Source organism: Gekko japonicus, unplaced genomic scaffold (genome assembly GCF_001447785.1).
Source record: "Gekko japonicus isolate JY-2015 unplaced genomic scaffold, Gekko_japonicus_V1.1 scaffold252, whole genome shotgun sequence".
In the NCBI taxonomy this organism is placed as follows: domain Eukaryota; kingdom Metazoa; phylum Chordata; class Lepidosauria; order Squamata; family Gekkonidae; genus Gekko; species Gekko japonicus.
The window spans coordinates 941,051-958,904 of record NW_015163612.1 but is presented as its reverse complement, the minus strand read 5'-3'; the positions used below and the strand labels follow the sequence as shown (position 1 = coordinate 958,904).

The following is a 17,854-nucleotide window of genomic DNA, read 5'->3' as shown; positions in this document are numbered from 1 at the left end:
TCTCAGCGGGGGAAAGAAGCAGGTGGGAGAAGACCGGAGAACCAAGAGAGGGACATACGACAGTCTTGCTGGTACTAGATGAGATCACTGTGCGTGTAGGAGGGGAAGAGGGGCAATCCACCCCAGGCTCCATGGGCTAAAAGGAAAGGCTGCGAACAAGATCCCCCCTTAAAAAAAACACCCCAACTGCATGCTTCTTGAACCCTTACATGGGTTGACTTTTAAATGCACGAGTCTCTTTAAAATCCCTTTTGGGAGCTTTGAGCTACCCTTTCGTTTACTGATCTCTATCTTTTCTACAGCTATTGCAGCAGGGTGAGATCACTGGTTTATCAGAGAGCAGTGGGGGGGGTATTAAAATCCAAATTAAACCCAATATCTATCAACGTTCTCCGTGATCTAAGGGAGAGTCCCGCTTTGGCTGTTTGGCCTTGCTCTCTGCCATTATGGGGCTTCATGGCACCTGCTGATCAGGGCATTTAATTACCCAGCTGAAATGCCTACTTAATAGGGCAGTACCGTGGGGGCAGGTGTGAATTCCGCTGCTTGAGGGGATTATAAGAAGACCATCTACTTGGGGCCCTGCAGAGCCTTTACTTCTGTCAATCAACAGACAATTGCGGCAGAAAGAGATCAGTTGGGTGCATTTATATGCTGGCTCTAGTTTTACTGCAGCTTTGAGCCATTGATGGGTGCTGGAAGTGGGAGCAACTTGTGGTCAGCAAAAGAAGCAGAAGTTTAGCGGGGTCATTGTACATGTGAACACTTGCCATGGAAAGTGCAGACAAAAATTGAGGGAGTTCTTGAGATCAGAAGGCACCAGGTGATTTTACTGAAGAGATTCATGCTATAAGGTAAAGGAACATTAAATTCACTGAATTCTGGAAAAAGAAGGTTCCCTTAAAAATAGAAAAGAAGGATCAGCACACCAGAGATTCTCGTACACTTGGGGTTTATATTCTTCCTTCCTTCAGAGAGAAGTGGAGGAAGCAACATTGGACAGACTGGCACAATGACTCATTTGCAGGCAGGTCTGTCCCCAGAAACCCTGGAGAAAGCCCGACTAGAACTGAATGAGAACCCGGACACTCTTCATCAGGACATCCAGGAGGTACGGGACATGGTGATCACTCGGCCAGACATTGGTTTCCTCCGCACAGATGATGCCTTCATTCTTCGCTTCCTTCGAGCCAGAAAGTTCCAGCATTTTGAAGCATTTCGCTTGTTGGCCCAGTATTTTGAGTATCGGCAGCAGAACCTGGATATGTTCAAGAGCTTCAAAGCCACTGACCCGGGCATCAAGCAGGCACTTAAGGATGGCTTCCCAGGAGGGCTGGCCAACCTTGACCATTATGGCAGGAAGATCCTGGTCCTCTTTGCTGCCAACTGGGACCAAAGCAGGTAAAGGCAGAGTTTAGGTTCTAACGTGTTGTGGGAAGCTGGGGTAGGTTGAGATACACATGCAAATTTACCACAGCACTGCAAACTGTATGGAAGTAGCTGAAGGGTTGTGTCCTGATGATGAAGTTATGATGATAATATTTCATTCCGGCATAGGGCACCGTCTTTGTTTCTCAATTTTGTAGAAAATTGTAATTCTGATGATTTACCTAATCTAATTCAGTCTAGGTATCTCCTAGTGGAGGATTAGGCAGATGTTCTTGAAGTTCTTTCCAAATTTACATCTCAGTGGTAGGGAAAATGAACACATGCTGATTCGTAATTTCCCCTGGCCTGCTTGGGTCATAAAATGATGCAGCATGGGACAAGCAGTACAACAGACTCTTTACTCGCACCCTCCACATTATTGTTCTTCCCTCACTTCTATTAAGTCTCACCTACCAACGTACGCTGGAAGGTCCAAGCTAAAGTCTGGTTTACTGGGCAGAACAATAATGCCTTTGCCGGTTCTCAGATGTTGTCCATTTGTACTGACATTTATCATATGTAGCTTTGTTTACTTGTCTTAAACAGTCATTGTGGCACAAACAGTGTGAAACAGAGTGTGACTTTTGATAGAACTCATTTGATTGTCACCCACACTTTCCAGATAGTTGCTATGTCCCAGCTCTTACTACCAAGATAAATGTTTGGGGGCATGCTGTATTCTTTTCCCATACTTAGAGGACGGCAGTCTCCAGAAGAGATTACAATAGGAAAACTATATGTGTTCAAAGGGGCTATGATGAGATTTATTGCATTGATGAGATTTCAGCATCCCAACATTTATACTAGTTATTGGTATAAACCAAGATATGTTAACCCAAATCCTTGAAGGAGAAGTATGGGTACTAAGAGGAACTGTGACAGTGATTTATAAGCAGAGCTTGGATTCCAGAATCCATTGATTTCAGTATATCAAGGGTGTAGCTCTCTTTAGGAAGGTGCTTTGAGTTGCCTAAGATTGCACAGTGGGTTAGAGAAAGTAGTTTTTTGTGTTTCTACACATCAGGAGTTGCATATCACCAGGCCAAGGGAATGCATAGAAAATTCAGTCTACAAATCCACTCCATGACTTTAGACCAGCTCAGAGGTTTCTTTTGTGGTTCGGTAGGCACATCCCTTTGGTCCTCTCGCACACTGTATTAGCAACACCTGTGGGTAAACATCCCATGGATTGTCCAGATCACATGGATACTTCTCAGCCCAGTTTTCTGCTTTCATTGGAGTACATCGAGATGGGTGTGGGAAATGCCCTCATGAAGCAGAGCTTCAGATGTTAAAAATGCAACATGGGAACCAACCACAGTAGGGCAAAAGTACACAAAAGGGCAAAATGTTACCACAGAGGTATCAGCTGAAAAGGACCTTTCCTGAATCAACTGAAGATAGTGGGTAAAGTGACGTATGCTGACTGTTTAAGTACTGTGGCAAAATATTACTCCATGAGTCAATGTGTCCTGTATGTGTGGTTCATTACACTTAAAGGTACCTTGAAAAGTAAGCACTTTATCTCACAGTCTGCAATGATGACTTCTGCCAGTGTATTAATCATTAAAATAGGTGCTTTCCCAGAGTAAAGCCCAAGATGCAACAATGCAATAAAAACACAGTTAAATTATAAATAAGAGCAGAGGCAGAGCCTATCTCGCAGCAAGAAATTGAATATTCAGCCAAAAAGAAATGTCTATAATTTACTAAGATCCTGCAGGGAGAACTTAACTGAGTCTGTGTAGCGTACAGATTGCATGGACTGTGCTTATTCCTTGTCTGGTGGGCATCTGGGGACAGGCAAGGGACTAGCCTGGGCTGACATGACAGGAACACATGACCTGCTGGAACTGAATGTACATTAGGGAGATACACTTAACTGTCTTCGTTCTGCAAGCAGTTGTGCCCTCAAAAGAAATGAACACTTGGTTGTCCCTCTAAAGACAAGCCTGAGCACTCAGCATCTTTCAGGATTACCAGTATACTAACTGCTTCCTGGAGTATTATACTTTTTTCTTGCAGAATCAGGTAAACTCAACTGCTTGTGCTCCATCACTCAGCTTTTAATATCTTTCCTTAATTAAGGTAATGGTGCTGCATTGCCTGTCTCTAAATTCAATATGCATGTGTAATTGTCAGCAAGTTCATAAGGTATTGAGAAGGTGATGATTCTAAAATAAATGAGAGCCACAGTATATACAATTTACACCCCCCCACTATTCACTTGTGATTTGCATAACTCCAATTAGTATCAAGCCCAATTAAAGAAATTAAAAATTGGGTGTGTGAAAAAAAATACTTGTCCTTGTGCTGAATGTTAAACTCACGAGTTGATTGGGGGAAAATATATTTGATAGGCAGCATGAAAATAGCTACTGTAAGTTCATGAGACTGACAGCTTCATGATGGCCTGAAATTCAGAGATGATGCTTCTTCCATCACTGGAACTCAGTGCTGGGAGTGGGGGGAAGGCATTTTCCTGCTGGGAAAAACACGGTAGTTTTACATGGGCAAGACCAAAACCAGAGATACGTAAATAACAAGATGTAAGAAGACTCTGTTTGGAAGATCATATGCAGCTTAGGTCTCTCTATAAGGTACATAAGAGCATAAGGGAAGCCAATGTTGGATCAGGCCAATGGCCCATCTAGTCCAACACTCTGGGTCACACAGTGGCCAAAAATACCAGGTGCCATCAGGAGGTCCAGCACTGGGGCCAGGACACTAGAAGCCCTCCCACTGTTGCCCCTCCCCAAGCACCAAGGCTACAGTGCATCATTTGTCCCAGACCAAGAGTTCCTATCTATACCTTGTGGCTAATAGCCACTAATGGCTATTACACTACAGTGTAGCTATCTTCTGGTGAGAGACAAACTACATGTTACATGAAAAGGCCATGATCAGATCTTTCAGTAAGATAGGTTCAGGTGCCATGATGAAAAGCCAGCATGACAGAACAGAACAAAGCAACAGTTCATTTACCAGGGTGCTGTAAAAGTGCTTGATAATTCGGGTGGGGTGGGGGAGTGTAGAAGTGGATCCATTATATTACCTGGCCATAAGAACACAAAAACTGCTGTGGCACTTTATGGTTTCCTGTGTTTTAACAATCTTTTATCGGATGCAGGATTACACTGTCAGTGTAAGTATGTTCTTAGGATACTGAATCTGGTATGTTATACCAATTCTGTGTCTATTCTGCACTTTTTTACTATATTGAAATACATAGCCCTGGAGGTGAAGCAAAATCCATCAGTTCAGTTTTCCAAGAAAGAAATTTTAGTTGGGCAGAAGTACACCATTTACATTGGTGCAGCCCCAAGAAAGTGTAACCGTGTTCCTACGCGGTTAGGCTGCAGAGACCCAAGTTCAAATCACCACCTTATCTCAAATATCACTAGCTAGCCTTGGACCAGTCTCCTTCCCTCAACCTAACTTACATCACAGGTTGTTGTGAGGATGCATGAGGGGGAGGAGAGGAATACATAGTGTCCTGCATTTCTTGGATAAATGGTGACATAAAAGTTTAATTAGTACTATGGAGGTTACACTACACCAGTGTAAGTAATTCAATCTGTGAATTTCCTTTTAAATCCGTATTGAGAATTGGAATCAACGTGAATGAACATTGCTTGCTGCCTGTATGGGCTATAGCCACTATAGGGTAAGCGTATCTTAAAAAAATATTTTAGAAATGGAAGAAGACAAGGTGTTCTTTGTTGTTTTTTCTAACACACATAAAGAGGAGACACTAGGCACAGTTAAATTAATCATGAATCCTAGATTGTCTGTAGAAATTAGTTATACACTACTGAGTACATAAATGTGACCCATGAGAGGTCATAAAATGAAGTTTGATTGAAGTCATCTGGATATAAAACAGGTTTTGTACATGTTCCGATGATTCTTAAGGCTTTTCTGGATATCTTCTATGTTTCCTTTGAGAAAACTAGAGGATAGTGATAGTGGATGAAGGAAGAAGATATCTCCAGGATTTTGTCTGTGAACCGCTGGGAACAGCTTTAAGCCACACGTAATGTCATATGAGGCAAACTGAGTACTCCTTACTTTGAACCACATGAAAGTCGTTGACAGGGAAAGTAGCAAAGGGAAGCCAGCCATGCTTCCACTTAAATAGATGTCATTTTAAGTTTGCAGTGCCTTAGAGATATAGAATATTAAAATCCTAAATTTACGTAATACCCTAAATCCAGAGATCCTGTGGTTAAAATGGCATTTATCAAGGTAGAAACATGGACAGCCTTTCTTTGTTGCATCCCTTTGCTAAATTATTGCGTACAGATCTTGACACTGCTATGTACAGAGAGTCAGCATGGTGTAGTGGTTAAGAGTGATAGACTCTAATCTGGAGACATGAGTTTGAATCCCTACTGCTGCACATGAAGCCTACTGGATGACCTTGGGCCAGTCACTGAGTTCGCTCAGCACTCTCTCAGCCCTACCTAGCTCACAAGGTGGCTGTTGAGGGGAGTGGAAGGGAAGGTGATTGTAAACCACTTTGAGACTCCTTAGGGTACAGAAAAACGGGGTATAAAAAGTCTTCTTTTATAATACCGTATTCACATATTATGTTTTGCAGAAAATATAAATGTTGTAAAATTGTTTTGCTTGTCGCTAATTAGTGGTCAGCTGATATAAAATCTGTAATTGTTAAAGCAATCAGTTATGAAATATTGGTAGACAGTGATGATGGTGATATTGCCAATAAGAATAATAATTTCCTTAGCTTCCCACTGTTACAGAGCATGAGAGATAAAAATATCACCCAGGAATGTTGAAGGAATTCAGACATTGGCCTACTTTTCAACAGTTAATTTAAAAGTATTAATTGTAACACAACGGTGGAATGGTTGTATTTGTTCCAGCATTAAGAAAATTTCTTACTAAATTTGTTTGCTGTTATGTTATAAACTGGGCTGTGGAGACTGATCATTTTTTGGTCCTAATTAAATAAGTGATTGCCTGATGCGTAACAAACACTTATGCCACATTATAAATTATAAGAGAGCATTATAAATTATAAGAGAACAGAATGGAAGAATCCGTCTGTCTATTTATAAATCAATCTATCATCTATCTATCATCTATCTAATCATATTTATATAACTCAGCTTTCTCTTGACAAGGTCAGGACCCAAAGCAGGTAACGATAATAGATTATAAAAATAGTCATCTGTTAAAATCAGTCAAGCACATCATTGGCAATGCAGTCCTAAGCAGAGCTACACCTGTCTAAGTCCATTGAAGTCAACGGTGTTGGAAGGGTATAACTGCTTAGGTTGGTACATAAGCCAGGGACCAGATCTATAACCTTTAATGTGCTCTATAAGTTCTCTTAAATAGTGCCATTCTGCAACTTCTCTAGAAGGTCCTGAGGAAAGGTGCCCACCCTTCCCCATTTTGGGAGGCTGTTCCTTAGCAGAAACACAGCAATGGAAGAGGCCCAGGCCATGAGTGATTTTGTTCTTCAGAGAGGAGGAGGATGGCTGGGAGACCTGTTGTGAGGCATGCATATGCCACACAGGTTCATATCAGGAGACAATAATAATGTATGGAGAAAATACAAAGGAGACTTTTTTAATAAATATGTGTACTGTGAACTTGATGGACAAAATACGAAGGAGACTTTTTAAAAAAATAAATATGTGTACTGTGAACTTGATGGGTGGTATTTTAGCTGTGCTGGCAAAGCTGACATGGAGATCCAGCAAGACTTGGTTAGATCTGAAACAGATTTTAGAAAAAAATTCACACTGAATTTGCTTTGGAAAAAGTTGGGTGTATGTTCTCCTTATTAAGTTTTTAACCAGTCACCCTATGAATGCTGCTGGGTTAAGAAGGAAAGTATGTAAAATCACTGCACTGGTATATTTATTGTTATTGCCTTTTAAGAAAGCAACGGTGTGGTGACATTTGACAGACTAACAACATTTATTTCAATATGAGCTTCTGTGAGTCACAGCCCAGTTTGTCAGATAGATATGTGATAGAGAACTGTTTTGGGGAATTTCCTTTTCCCACTTACATGAAGATTTACACTTGAAAGGATTATTGTGTAATTCACCCCAAACCTTGACTCCCCCCCCCCCAGCCTGTCCCATAAAATGTCCTAGTCCTGTTTTCCATCACATATCTGTCTGATAGAGTGGACTGTGGCCCATAAAAGTTCATATTGAAATATATGTTATTCTTTAAGGTGCCCCTAGATTTTTGTTTTATTTTGTTTTGACAGACTAACACAGCTACTCTGCAATTCAAATAACTCAACAGGATTTAAGTTTTTCAGAGGAAATTTTCAAAAGAACAATTTGATAAGACTTAAAAATGAGAAATTTCAGCTAATTTAAAATGTATGCCAAAACATCATTTCCAATCTCCTTAATGCATATGTTTCAAGTTCTCAAAGTGTACTGGAGCATGTGTTGTAGTAAGTTAATGTACCTTCACAGGCTTGTGACAGAGTACTTCAGGTTTATGTTGATCTCCCCTGCTGTGCTGCCAACATGAATAACAATAATGATGAGGTGAAATATTGGATACTGCAGGTCTAGAGTGAATTTGTGATGAGCTTTTATGCAAATAGTTCCTTGCTGTGTGGAGACTTTAATGCAGAGTTTTTAATCGTAGTTCATTTGACAGATGCTTTGATGCTGACACTTTGAAAACAAAAGCTTCAATTTGTAAAACCTGCAATTTCAACTCTTATTGTGGGTAAAGGTTCCAGCACCGCAGTATTGACCTAAACTATATTTTGGAATGCTGTTTTAAATTTTCTGTACTTCTGTGAAATGCAGCTTGCTTAGTTAATGTTATATAAGCCTGGAAGAATACTCCATTATTTATTTTTTTAAATTAGGTGTCCCACAGAGATTGCATATTACCTACTATTTTCAAATCGTTTTAATAAGTCATTTTGGATAAACAGGGTTTTCTAGTGGCCTGTACTGCAATCCCACAAACAGTTAGGTTGCTGTGATCCCATTGACTTCAAAAAGCTTTAGGCGGTTGAACTGCGTGGGACTGTAGCCAGTGTTGCTGCTATCTTGTGGTAGGTAATGAAATCTGTTTTGTGGTAGCTCAATCATGGGGAGGTATGGATGATCAGGGGAATCTTTGCCATTCTTCAAAAAAGACTACTATAGTGGCTCAGACATAGAATTTTTTATTTGGGTTGACTACCATGCTAGGATGTGACCTAGTTCCCTGTCTGGTAAAACCAATGTTGCATAATTTATCACATCCATTTCTCACAGACTGCTTTCATTCACATTGGATAATGCAGTTAGATTTTCCTGTGTGGAAAAAGGGAAATGCACTTGAGAACAACTCCTAAAGTGCACTGAAAGTACATTATCCAGCTTGTGTGGAAGCTGCTACATTGGGGCAGTTGATAGCAAAACAACATGTTTCTTCTAGCATCCAAACACTTTTGGTTAGCTTTAACCCAACCCCTTCTCTTATATGTTGACAGATATACCTTGGTGGATATATTACGAGCCATACTTCTTTCATTAGAAGCCATGATTGAGGATCCAGAGCTTCAAGTGAATGGATTTGTTTTAATTATTGACTGGAGCAATTTCACTTTCAAGCAGGCTTCTAAACTGACACCAAGTATGCTTCGATTAGCCATAGAAGGCCTTCAGGTAAAATTCTTCTAAAGTATTTTTCATCTGACCGTCATTTTTTTTGTCTGAACAGCTGGGATTATGCTTCTGTTGGTTCCAATCTAAAAATCAGGTTATGCAGAACATGCAAAGGAAGGGGATGTTGATTCAAATGATATTCTGCTATTTCTCTGTGTGCCATTTTCCTAATTTGTGACTGAACTGAGGAAATGTCAGTTTGATGAACACATGGTTCGGGCTATGTATTTTACATCTGTGAAAGGTTGAGCCTACAGTGCTCTTAGGCTTGTTGATTGCCTCAGTCTATGAGTTCTACATTATCATGGAGGGCTTGGAGCAAAATCTTTCAAAAGGAGACAGCATTGGGTTATAGAAATTGCTGTATATGCTGTAGTGTATGGTCCCTCCACTTGATGTCCCTGTTGTGGTGGTACAAAGCAATATCTAATAAGAGGTAGTGGAATAATTCAGTGGTGGTTTGAAAGCTGGGTTTTATTTAAGTTCTTTAGAGGCGTATATAAGGAAGGTATAAGAGAAAAACACAAAAGATGAGCTTCGGAAAGGACTGAGAAGGCTTACAGTGCAATCCTAAACAGAGTTACACCCTTGTACGTCCATTGAAGGATGTAACTTTGTTTAGGATTCTTTTCTCCCGGGCTTTAGGATTCTGTTCACCCAGGCTTTTAATTAAGAGGCTGATCTTTTAATTGTATTTTAGTCTGGAAAATGTTATTTTAAGCTGCCAGTGATTGTGTTGTGATGCTGGGCTGGATTTTTAATGCTGGATTTTAATATATTTTGTTTTTTACTATTTTTATTCTTAAGTCACTTCAAGCAGGTTCCTGGAGAGGTGGCATAATTTCCCCCCCTAAATAAATAAATAATTCTACCATTTCTTTTTATTGGGTAGAAAAAAACCAAAAGAAGCTTGGTGCTTATTGAACGTGAGGGAGCTTTTGAGACAACATTGTGTGTGTTTGTGTATGTGTATATGTGGGTGAGTAAGTATGTGATCTGAGTGGAGCAACCGTAACCCTATAAAAGTATAATACATAGTTGATGGGGTGGTGGTGGCGGCGTGGCGAGAACAGTCGACACAGGGAAGATCTCCTGTGTGCCAGCTGAATTGACGGTTTTTTAGAGGAGTTTGAGGGTTTCCAAACTCCACTGAGCTCTCCGTAGAGGAGCACAGTGCAGGGGGCTTGCAAGGGACTCCCCGCTAGCAGCAGCAAGTGTGTGGGAGTCCTTTGATTGCCTTTATGTTTGTCTTTATAAAAATAAAATCTGTTACTAAAGAAGAAAAGAAAGTATAGTTAAGATCTTCTGGAAATAATGTGATAGTGTTATAGGTAGAAAGTTGTCAATAAATGCAGAACGTACTTCTGTTTTGTTTAATTTTAAGCAAAGGTGGCTTCAATTGCTTAATATTTCTATTTCTAAAGGAAAGCTCAGTTTTGTTTATTGTTAATGTGTTAAAGAATGTACATTACACCTGTCATATATAGTAGCCTGGTTACTTGAATCTAGAACTGCACAGAGTTCCAGTTGTAAATGCTTATGTCTAATTCCTTACCACTTTACAGAAAACTTGCTTTATGAATTTTTATGAAGGAGAGATGGGACCTCCTTACTAAACTAGCACGGTAGTAGGACTAGAAGTTATGTGTAAGTTGTTGCTTTAGCAAAGTGATGACACCAAACTGGGATACTCTAAGATCCCAGTAAATAATCGTATGATATCTACCATAGGTTGCACCATTCTGTAGAATTAATTTTGTAGTTCTTTCATATGTCCATTCTCCATACATCATTCAGCTCATATGGCTGAGTCATTTGGAGTGACTGGATCTGCAGACTCCGATCTGTGATGTGTCTCATCTCTGGCTGTAGTACATTGTTGGTTAAATTAAGGCAGTTGGTTTGTGTGGTATGGAGAAGAGACATTGCGGATAGACATGTTTTGTGGCTGGGAATGGGGTTTTGGTCTTTACCCATCTTCTTTCACTGAAGCATGATGGATAAGTATCTGATGGATAAGTATCTAACACAGTGAGTTTTTATGTGGCCACCACTGGGCTTAATGATATCTCTGGGCCAGTTTAGACATTATTTTCACCATGGGAACTGCTGTCTTTATGGTGAGGGGTTCTCCCCCACTGATAAAATGTAAAATGGAATGGAATTTCCTCACTCTGCTACAGGGTTGCTAATCTCCAGTTGGGGCCTGGAGGTCTCTCAGCATCACAACTGATCTATAGACAACAGAGATCAGTAGTTCTCCTAGAGAGAGTAGCTGCTTTGGCGGATGGACTCTATGGCATTATACCCTGCTGAGGTCCCTCTTCTCCCCAAACCTTGCTTTCCCCAGGCTCTAGGCCCAAATCTCCAGGAATTTCCCAAACCAGAGTTGGCAACCCTGCCTGCCAGCAGCCACCATGGACTTGGCATGCGTTATAATTTTTTCTCAAATGGTGAGTTCTGCCCCTTTTACTGGGTATGTATGAAATGGATCAGAACAACAATGCCAGGAAAGCATGGCAGTTTAACTCTTTCTGCAGTCCTGTTTTCCTATTAGTCCAATTCATGGGTGCGTTCAGACGGGGGCTTTATAAAATGGATCAGAACAACAATGCCAGGAAAGCATGGCAGTTTAACTCTTTCTGCAATCCTGTTTTCCTATTAGTTCAATTCATGAGTTACAGTAGCTGCAGGTACAGTCCACATACAGTGTACTCTATTTTTTAATTCATACATATAGTTTTCATGTTACATTCAATGCATGTGATTGAAATCCCACATTTTTCCAGGTTCTGGTCCCCTGTTTTATTTGTAAAGTGAATACACATTGGCTATTTTTTAATAAACTGATGTACTTTTTTAACAAACTGATGTACTTACCTACAGGCAGGATGTATGTACATTCACGGTAACATGAACAGGGCTATTGTAATTGTAGCTTCAGGCAAAGAGGTAAGACTGAAAATATTCTGTGGAAACCAACAAAACAGAAAATCTTCAGGAAAAATTTCCAGATCTTTATTTTCCTTTGGAAAAATTTTCATTTCTAAGAATGCATTGCTTCATGAAATTTAAAAATGAATGGACACTGTTGGCAGTACAAACTGAATAGTTTCAAAGTTGTAATTCAGGTAATTACCCATAGCAGTTATATGGGAGAGTACATGTATGTTTTTCTGATCTGTAAACTGGGGGAAGGGCATAAAATCACTAATTCATATCATTATTAAAATAAAATAAGGATCAGGTTTTGAATTCAACTGATTGTGTGGGTCAAATTAAAAGAAAAGTAATGGAAGTGATAAGGAGCCACAGTGACCTCCATGGATGAGAGTTATTGTGTTGAAACAGGTAACTGAAGAATCACATCCTCAAGTGTGTCATGAGGACTGTGTTTTTTTTTTTTTTTAGATTTTGCTTTTGGGTTGACATGGCTGCTAACTAACTGCTTTCTAATGTGTCAGCAGTGCTTTGTTTTCTTTTCTCCTTAGGTTTAAACAATATAAAGGAAGTATAGTTTTACAAGTATAGTTTTACAAGTATTAGTCCAGTAAAATAATTTCTATATAAATATTTAAATTAATTTGAAGATTTTTATTCATTCATTCATTCATTCGATTTATAGCTCAATACAATAGAGCTCAGAGCAGGTAACAACATTCATAAAACATTCCATACAGTACAATTCTATAATACAATAAGATAACAACAGCCAATAACAGCTAATAGATGGCATAGAAAAGGGCATAACGTAGTGCTTTTTATCCTGGGAGGGAGATTAAATATCCTAAAATCTGCCAAAGGAGGCCAATCTAAGATGGAAGAGCCATCACTGCCCTCAGCTACAGGCCTGGAGGAACAACTCTTGTGTTGTAGGCCCTGCAGAACTGCATCAGAACCCTCAGGGCCAAATCTCACCTGGCAGAGTCTTTCATCAGGTCAGAGCCAGGGCCAAAAAAGCCCTGGTTCTGGTTGAGGACAGCCAGACACTCTTTGGGCCAGGGATCACCAGTAAATTGTTATCACTGGAGCGTAACAGTCTTTGAGGGATGTACTAGGAGAGGCAGTCCTGAAGGTATGCTGGTACCAGACCATTTAGAGCTTTAAAGGTTAATATCAAAGCCTTGAACCTGATCCAGTATTCAACCTGGAGCCAGTGCAGCTGGCAGTGCAGCCTGGAGCCAGTGCTGTTGGATATGGACTCTGAAGGAAGTTCCTGTAAGAACACGCACAGCTGCATTTTGGACCAGCTGTAGCTTCTGGGTCAGTCTCAAGGGTAGCCTTATGTAGAGTGAGTTACAGTAATCTAATCTGGAGCTGACCATTGCATGGATCATTGTGGCCAAATCAGGGAGAGACAGGAAAGGGAGCAATTGCTTAACCTGGCACGGGTGGTAAAACACCAGTTTAACTACATTTGTGATTCATTGTGGCTAAGTCAGGGAGAGACAGGAAAGGGAGCAATTGCTTAACCTGAGAGGGAGGCATCCAGAATCACACCCAGTGTGACTCCTGACAGTCAGCAATGGTGTTAAAGGCAGACTGTCAAGAACTGGGAGTTGGCACCCTAACCCTGAATCCCCCTGGCCCAGCCACAGAACATCCATTTTAAACTGACTTAATTTCAGCTGGCTCTGTTTTGGCAAACCAACCACAGCCTCCAATCCCTCGCCCAAAATGTCTGTGGTGGCATTCAGCTGGCTGCTCATCAACAGATACAGCTGGGTGTCATCTGCATACTGGTGACACCCTAGCTGAAACTCTGCACCAGCTGGGTGAGGAGGAGCATAAAGATTTTATATAACATTGGGGAGAGGATTGCCCCTTGGGGGATACCACATATCAAAAGGTATCGTGGCGAAACCCTCTCCCCTAGCCCTGCCCTCTGTCCCCGATCTTGGAGAAATAAGTCAAACCAGATCAAGGCTGTTCCTTGAATCCTCACATTGGTGAGGTGATGGATCAGCAGATTGTAATGAACCATGTCAAATGCTGCTGAGAAGGCAAGTAATATCAGCAGCACTGACCCACCTTGATTAAGCTGTCTGTGAAGGTCATCTGTGAGGGCGACCAGTGTCGTCTCTATCCCATGGATGGGGCAGAACCCAGATTGGAAGGAGTCTAGGACTGGGGTGCCATCAAGGAAAACCTGGAGCAGTTCCACCGCCGCGCTCTCAGCTACTTTGCCCAGGAATGATAAGTTTGACACCGAGTGGTAGTTGGTCGGGATCAGTAGGATCCAAAGATAAGTTTAGGGTTTTGTTTGTTCATTTTCTCCTTGTCAAATATTTCAGTTCATGTATTTGTTGCTATTGGGACATAAAATTAGCACGAGGAATGTTTAAAATAAGTATATATCTAAATAAACAAGCTAAGTCAGTTTACCCTCTGCTTAGGACTTCATAGGATTTTACAGAAAGTTTTTGAATTCTGAAGTTTCCAGAAAACTCACATTGCTTATTTCAGAACGCGCAATATGCTGAATGTTACCACACATCTAATTCCTGAGATTTTGAAAGACCAGTTTACTGTGAGGTTAGAGTCAGCAGAAGGTGAATTGTTAGGGGGCCACCATCTGGTAAATGGCTGTGTGATTCTATGCTGTAGCTACCTCTGAGAGAAGGCTGACATCTTAATGTTTAATGGTAGTTAATGTGAAGGTGTTTTTTCCTTAGACATTTACTACTGACTTGATTAACGTGATGTATAGGCTAAAGTGCTTTTCTTGTATTGTTAAATTGTTTGTATCATGGTGCCTAAGTGCTTTATGTGGTGTTTAATAAATGAAAAATTGTCTTCATTAAAGTAAATGCTTACCTGAGGGGAAGTTTAATTTTTTATATCCAAATGTTGAAGTTTTTTTGTCACTTACTATTCAGGCTGGTTTGCTTTTGTACACGGAAATGCATTCATTTCCTTACATTTTAAGTACTGAAACGCTTTTATGACTTCTGTAAAGCACACTAATAACTGTCTCTGTGAACTTTTATGTGTTCTGATAACATAGCCAACTTCTGCAGTGTTTGCCAGAATTTTCTAGTAGTTCTGAACTAAGGTTATTTTCTCATCTTAAATTGTCCCCATTCTCATTATATAATCATGGCTGCAGAAGGTTATAAACTTTGACAAAAGACTGTTAATTTTGAAAAAATACATTTATTTTATTGTTGAGGCAAAACTACTTGTCTAGTTTTCATTTGTTTTTGTGAATGTTGAAAAGCATCTTCCATTACTGGAAATTTTAGACATGTTTATGCCGGTTTAATGCTATTCTTTTAGATGCTATTTTCTTTGCCCTCACTGTCCTTTGCCATGTTTGTAACATACAGTCATTTAATTTTACCATCTGTGGCAACTCATGCAGTTCTTGCTGAGGATCTCACTAATGCAGATATTTTGTTTATTTATATGAAATATTTTTATACTGCCTTCCACCTGATCAGGATCCCCAAGATGGAGCTAGGGTTGCCAGCCCCCCTGCTGGAGACAGGGGATCCCCCGCTGTCAGGCCCTACCCCCTGCCATTGATCAGCTGGCTGATGGGGGACTTACCAGGAGCAGGAGGGAGGCCCAGACTATTATCATCGGTGACATGCCAACGTCACTTCTAGCATGTACCTGAAGTGACATCATCACAACAGCAGTGTCATGGTGATGCTCTGGTAGCTGGGCAAAATTCTATAGTAGAAGCCATTTTTACCGTAGATTTTTTGCTCAAATGCCAGAGCATCACTATGGCATCACAAAGTGATGACATCACTTTCAGTACATGGCAAAAGTGATATCACTACATTGCCATCAACGTAGTGTCCCTTCCACTTCCGGTTAGTCCCCCCCATTCCCTGCTGGTTGCCAGGAGGGACTTGGAAACCCTAGGTGGAGCACATAAAACTTGAAAACATTTGAACAATTAAAAACAACATTTAAAATAATAAAATAATTCAATAAAAACACATAAACAATACCAGAAGCAGGGAGGAGGGCCAATAATGTTATTTATGGTATGCCAAATGAAACAAAAAATAGATAGACAAGTTTTGGTGCCATGACTGAGAAAGCCCTTTCTAGCTGTCTGGCTTCAGATGGTGGAAGCAACAAAGCAGGACCACTTAAGATGACTGGAATGTATGGGTATGTTTGTACTGGAGAAGGCAGTTGTGCCAGACTATCAAGGGTTAATGCCTAACAGAGTCTGAGAACCTTTGAATCACAGGCTGTTCAAATGGAATCCTGTGGAGAGAGTCAGTTAAGAAATGACAGTTGGGAACAGTTGGAGAAGAGATAGGTAAGTACTGATTGTGGACTGGGAAGGAGGCAAAAGGAGTGAGAGGATCAGAGAGGATCCCCATTCATGCCAGAAAGGGAAAGTGCTTCTGCTTAAGAGAAGTAATCCCTGCCCAGTGAAAAGGGAGATAGCTCTTAAAAGAGAAGTGATCCCTGGTCTGGGTATATAGGATTTTGGGAACTTGGTTATATGTTCCTTCCTTCTAGACTTTCTGAGACAGTGAAACTCAGAAATGTATGCTTGAATGTTTAAGCAGAAACTAAAAAAAACCCCTCTCTCCTGAAAAATTTAAAAGACTTTTTGAATAGCAGGGGTCACTCACTTGTTGGCTACAAATTATCTGGAGTTAGTGTGATTACAAAGTTACCTCAGTTTTATTATCAATTCACCTCATACAGCCTACCCCTGATTCCACCTGACCTTTTCCCCTCTAAGTTAAATAAAACATTTTGGTTGCTTTGAACTTTCAAAAGGGGCCGCCCCTCATGTGCCATTTCAGAAGTTGAATATAAGAAGGTGATTTTTGTCTCTTCTCAGTTCCTTGGGTTGGGCCAGCATCAATATCTATATCTATATTAAAGAGACTGGGTGGGACAAACAAGAAGAAACAAGAAGAAAATAGATATAGGGCTGCTCAGCAAGAGAGAAGAAAAAAGGGGAAATCCTGTGCGTGAGGAGGGTAAGAGAGTAAGGAGCCTGGAGGCAAACTGGAAGCCAGTGTAGATGGAAAAAGTCTGGAGTTATGTGGTCCCCATGACCCACTGTACCAACTGCAGCTTCTGGACAGCCTTCAAAATATGACTTGATGATATCTAGGGTTGCCAGCAAACTGGAGAAAAATGTCTTGACCCTTTAACATAGGCTTAATGGGGCTTCCGGTTTGGCTCCCGTGAATGGCGGACGCATCCTCGGGTTGCTCCCGAGGGCGTCCCGCCCGCCCGCGGTGGAGGAGGGAATCCGCGTGAGCGGAGACCCGAACGAGACCCTCAGGAAGAGAGGGGCTCGGTTACAGGTGCATACAAGGTAAACAGAATAACAAGCAAAAGGTGGGTGTGGCTGGATAACCACACTTCTGGTAACATGGGGGTGTGTCCTAATGTGCTAATGAGCTGTGCTGGCAGGGGTGTGGCCTAATATGCTAATGGATTTCTGGTGTTGGATGTGGCCTATTATGCTAATGAGTTCCTGCTGGGCTTTTCTACAAAAAGAGCCCTGTATCTATATTAAAGAGACTGGGTGGGACAGCCATAGACAAACAAGAAGAAAATAGATATAGGGGCTGCTCAGCAAGAAAGAAGAAAAAAGGGAAATCCTGTGCGTGAGGAGGGTAAGAGAGTAAGGAGCCTGGAGGCAAACTGGAAGCCAGTGTAGATGGGAAAAGTCTGGAGTTATGTGGGCCCCATAACCCACTCCAGTCAGGCCACAGCATTCTGTACCAACTGCAGCTTCTGGACAGCCTTCAAAATATGAC

At 40.9% G+C, this 17,854-nt stretch overlaps 1 protein-coding gene across 1 annotated transcript in view; it reads left to right on the top strand.

Annotated features, from left to right (window-relative positions):
- Positions 1–1,012: 1,012 nt before the first annotated feature.
- The window catches only part of CLVS2 (clavesin 2), a 74,724-nt gene continuing 57,882 nt past the window's right edge, over positions 1,013–17,854 (top strand). Inside the window, exons 1-2 of the mRNA XM_015407349.1 lie at positions 1,013–1,401; positions 8,924–9,098. Of these exons, the coding sequence (XP_015262835.1) occupies positions 1,013–1,401; positions 8,924–9,098 (564 nt within the window). The remainder of the gene's footprint in view (positions 1,402–8,923; positions 9,099–17,854) is intronic.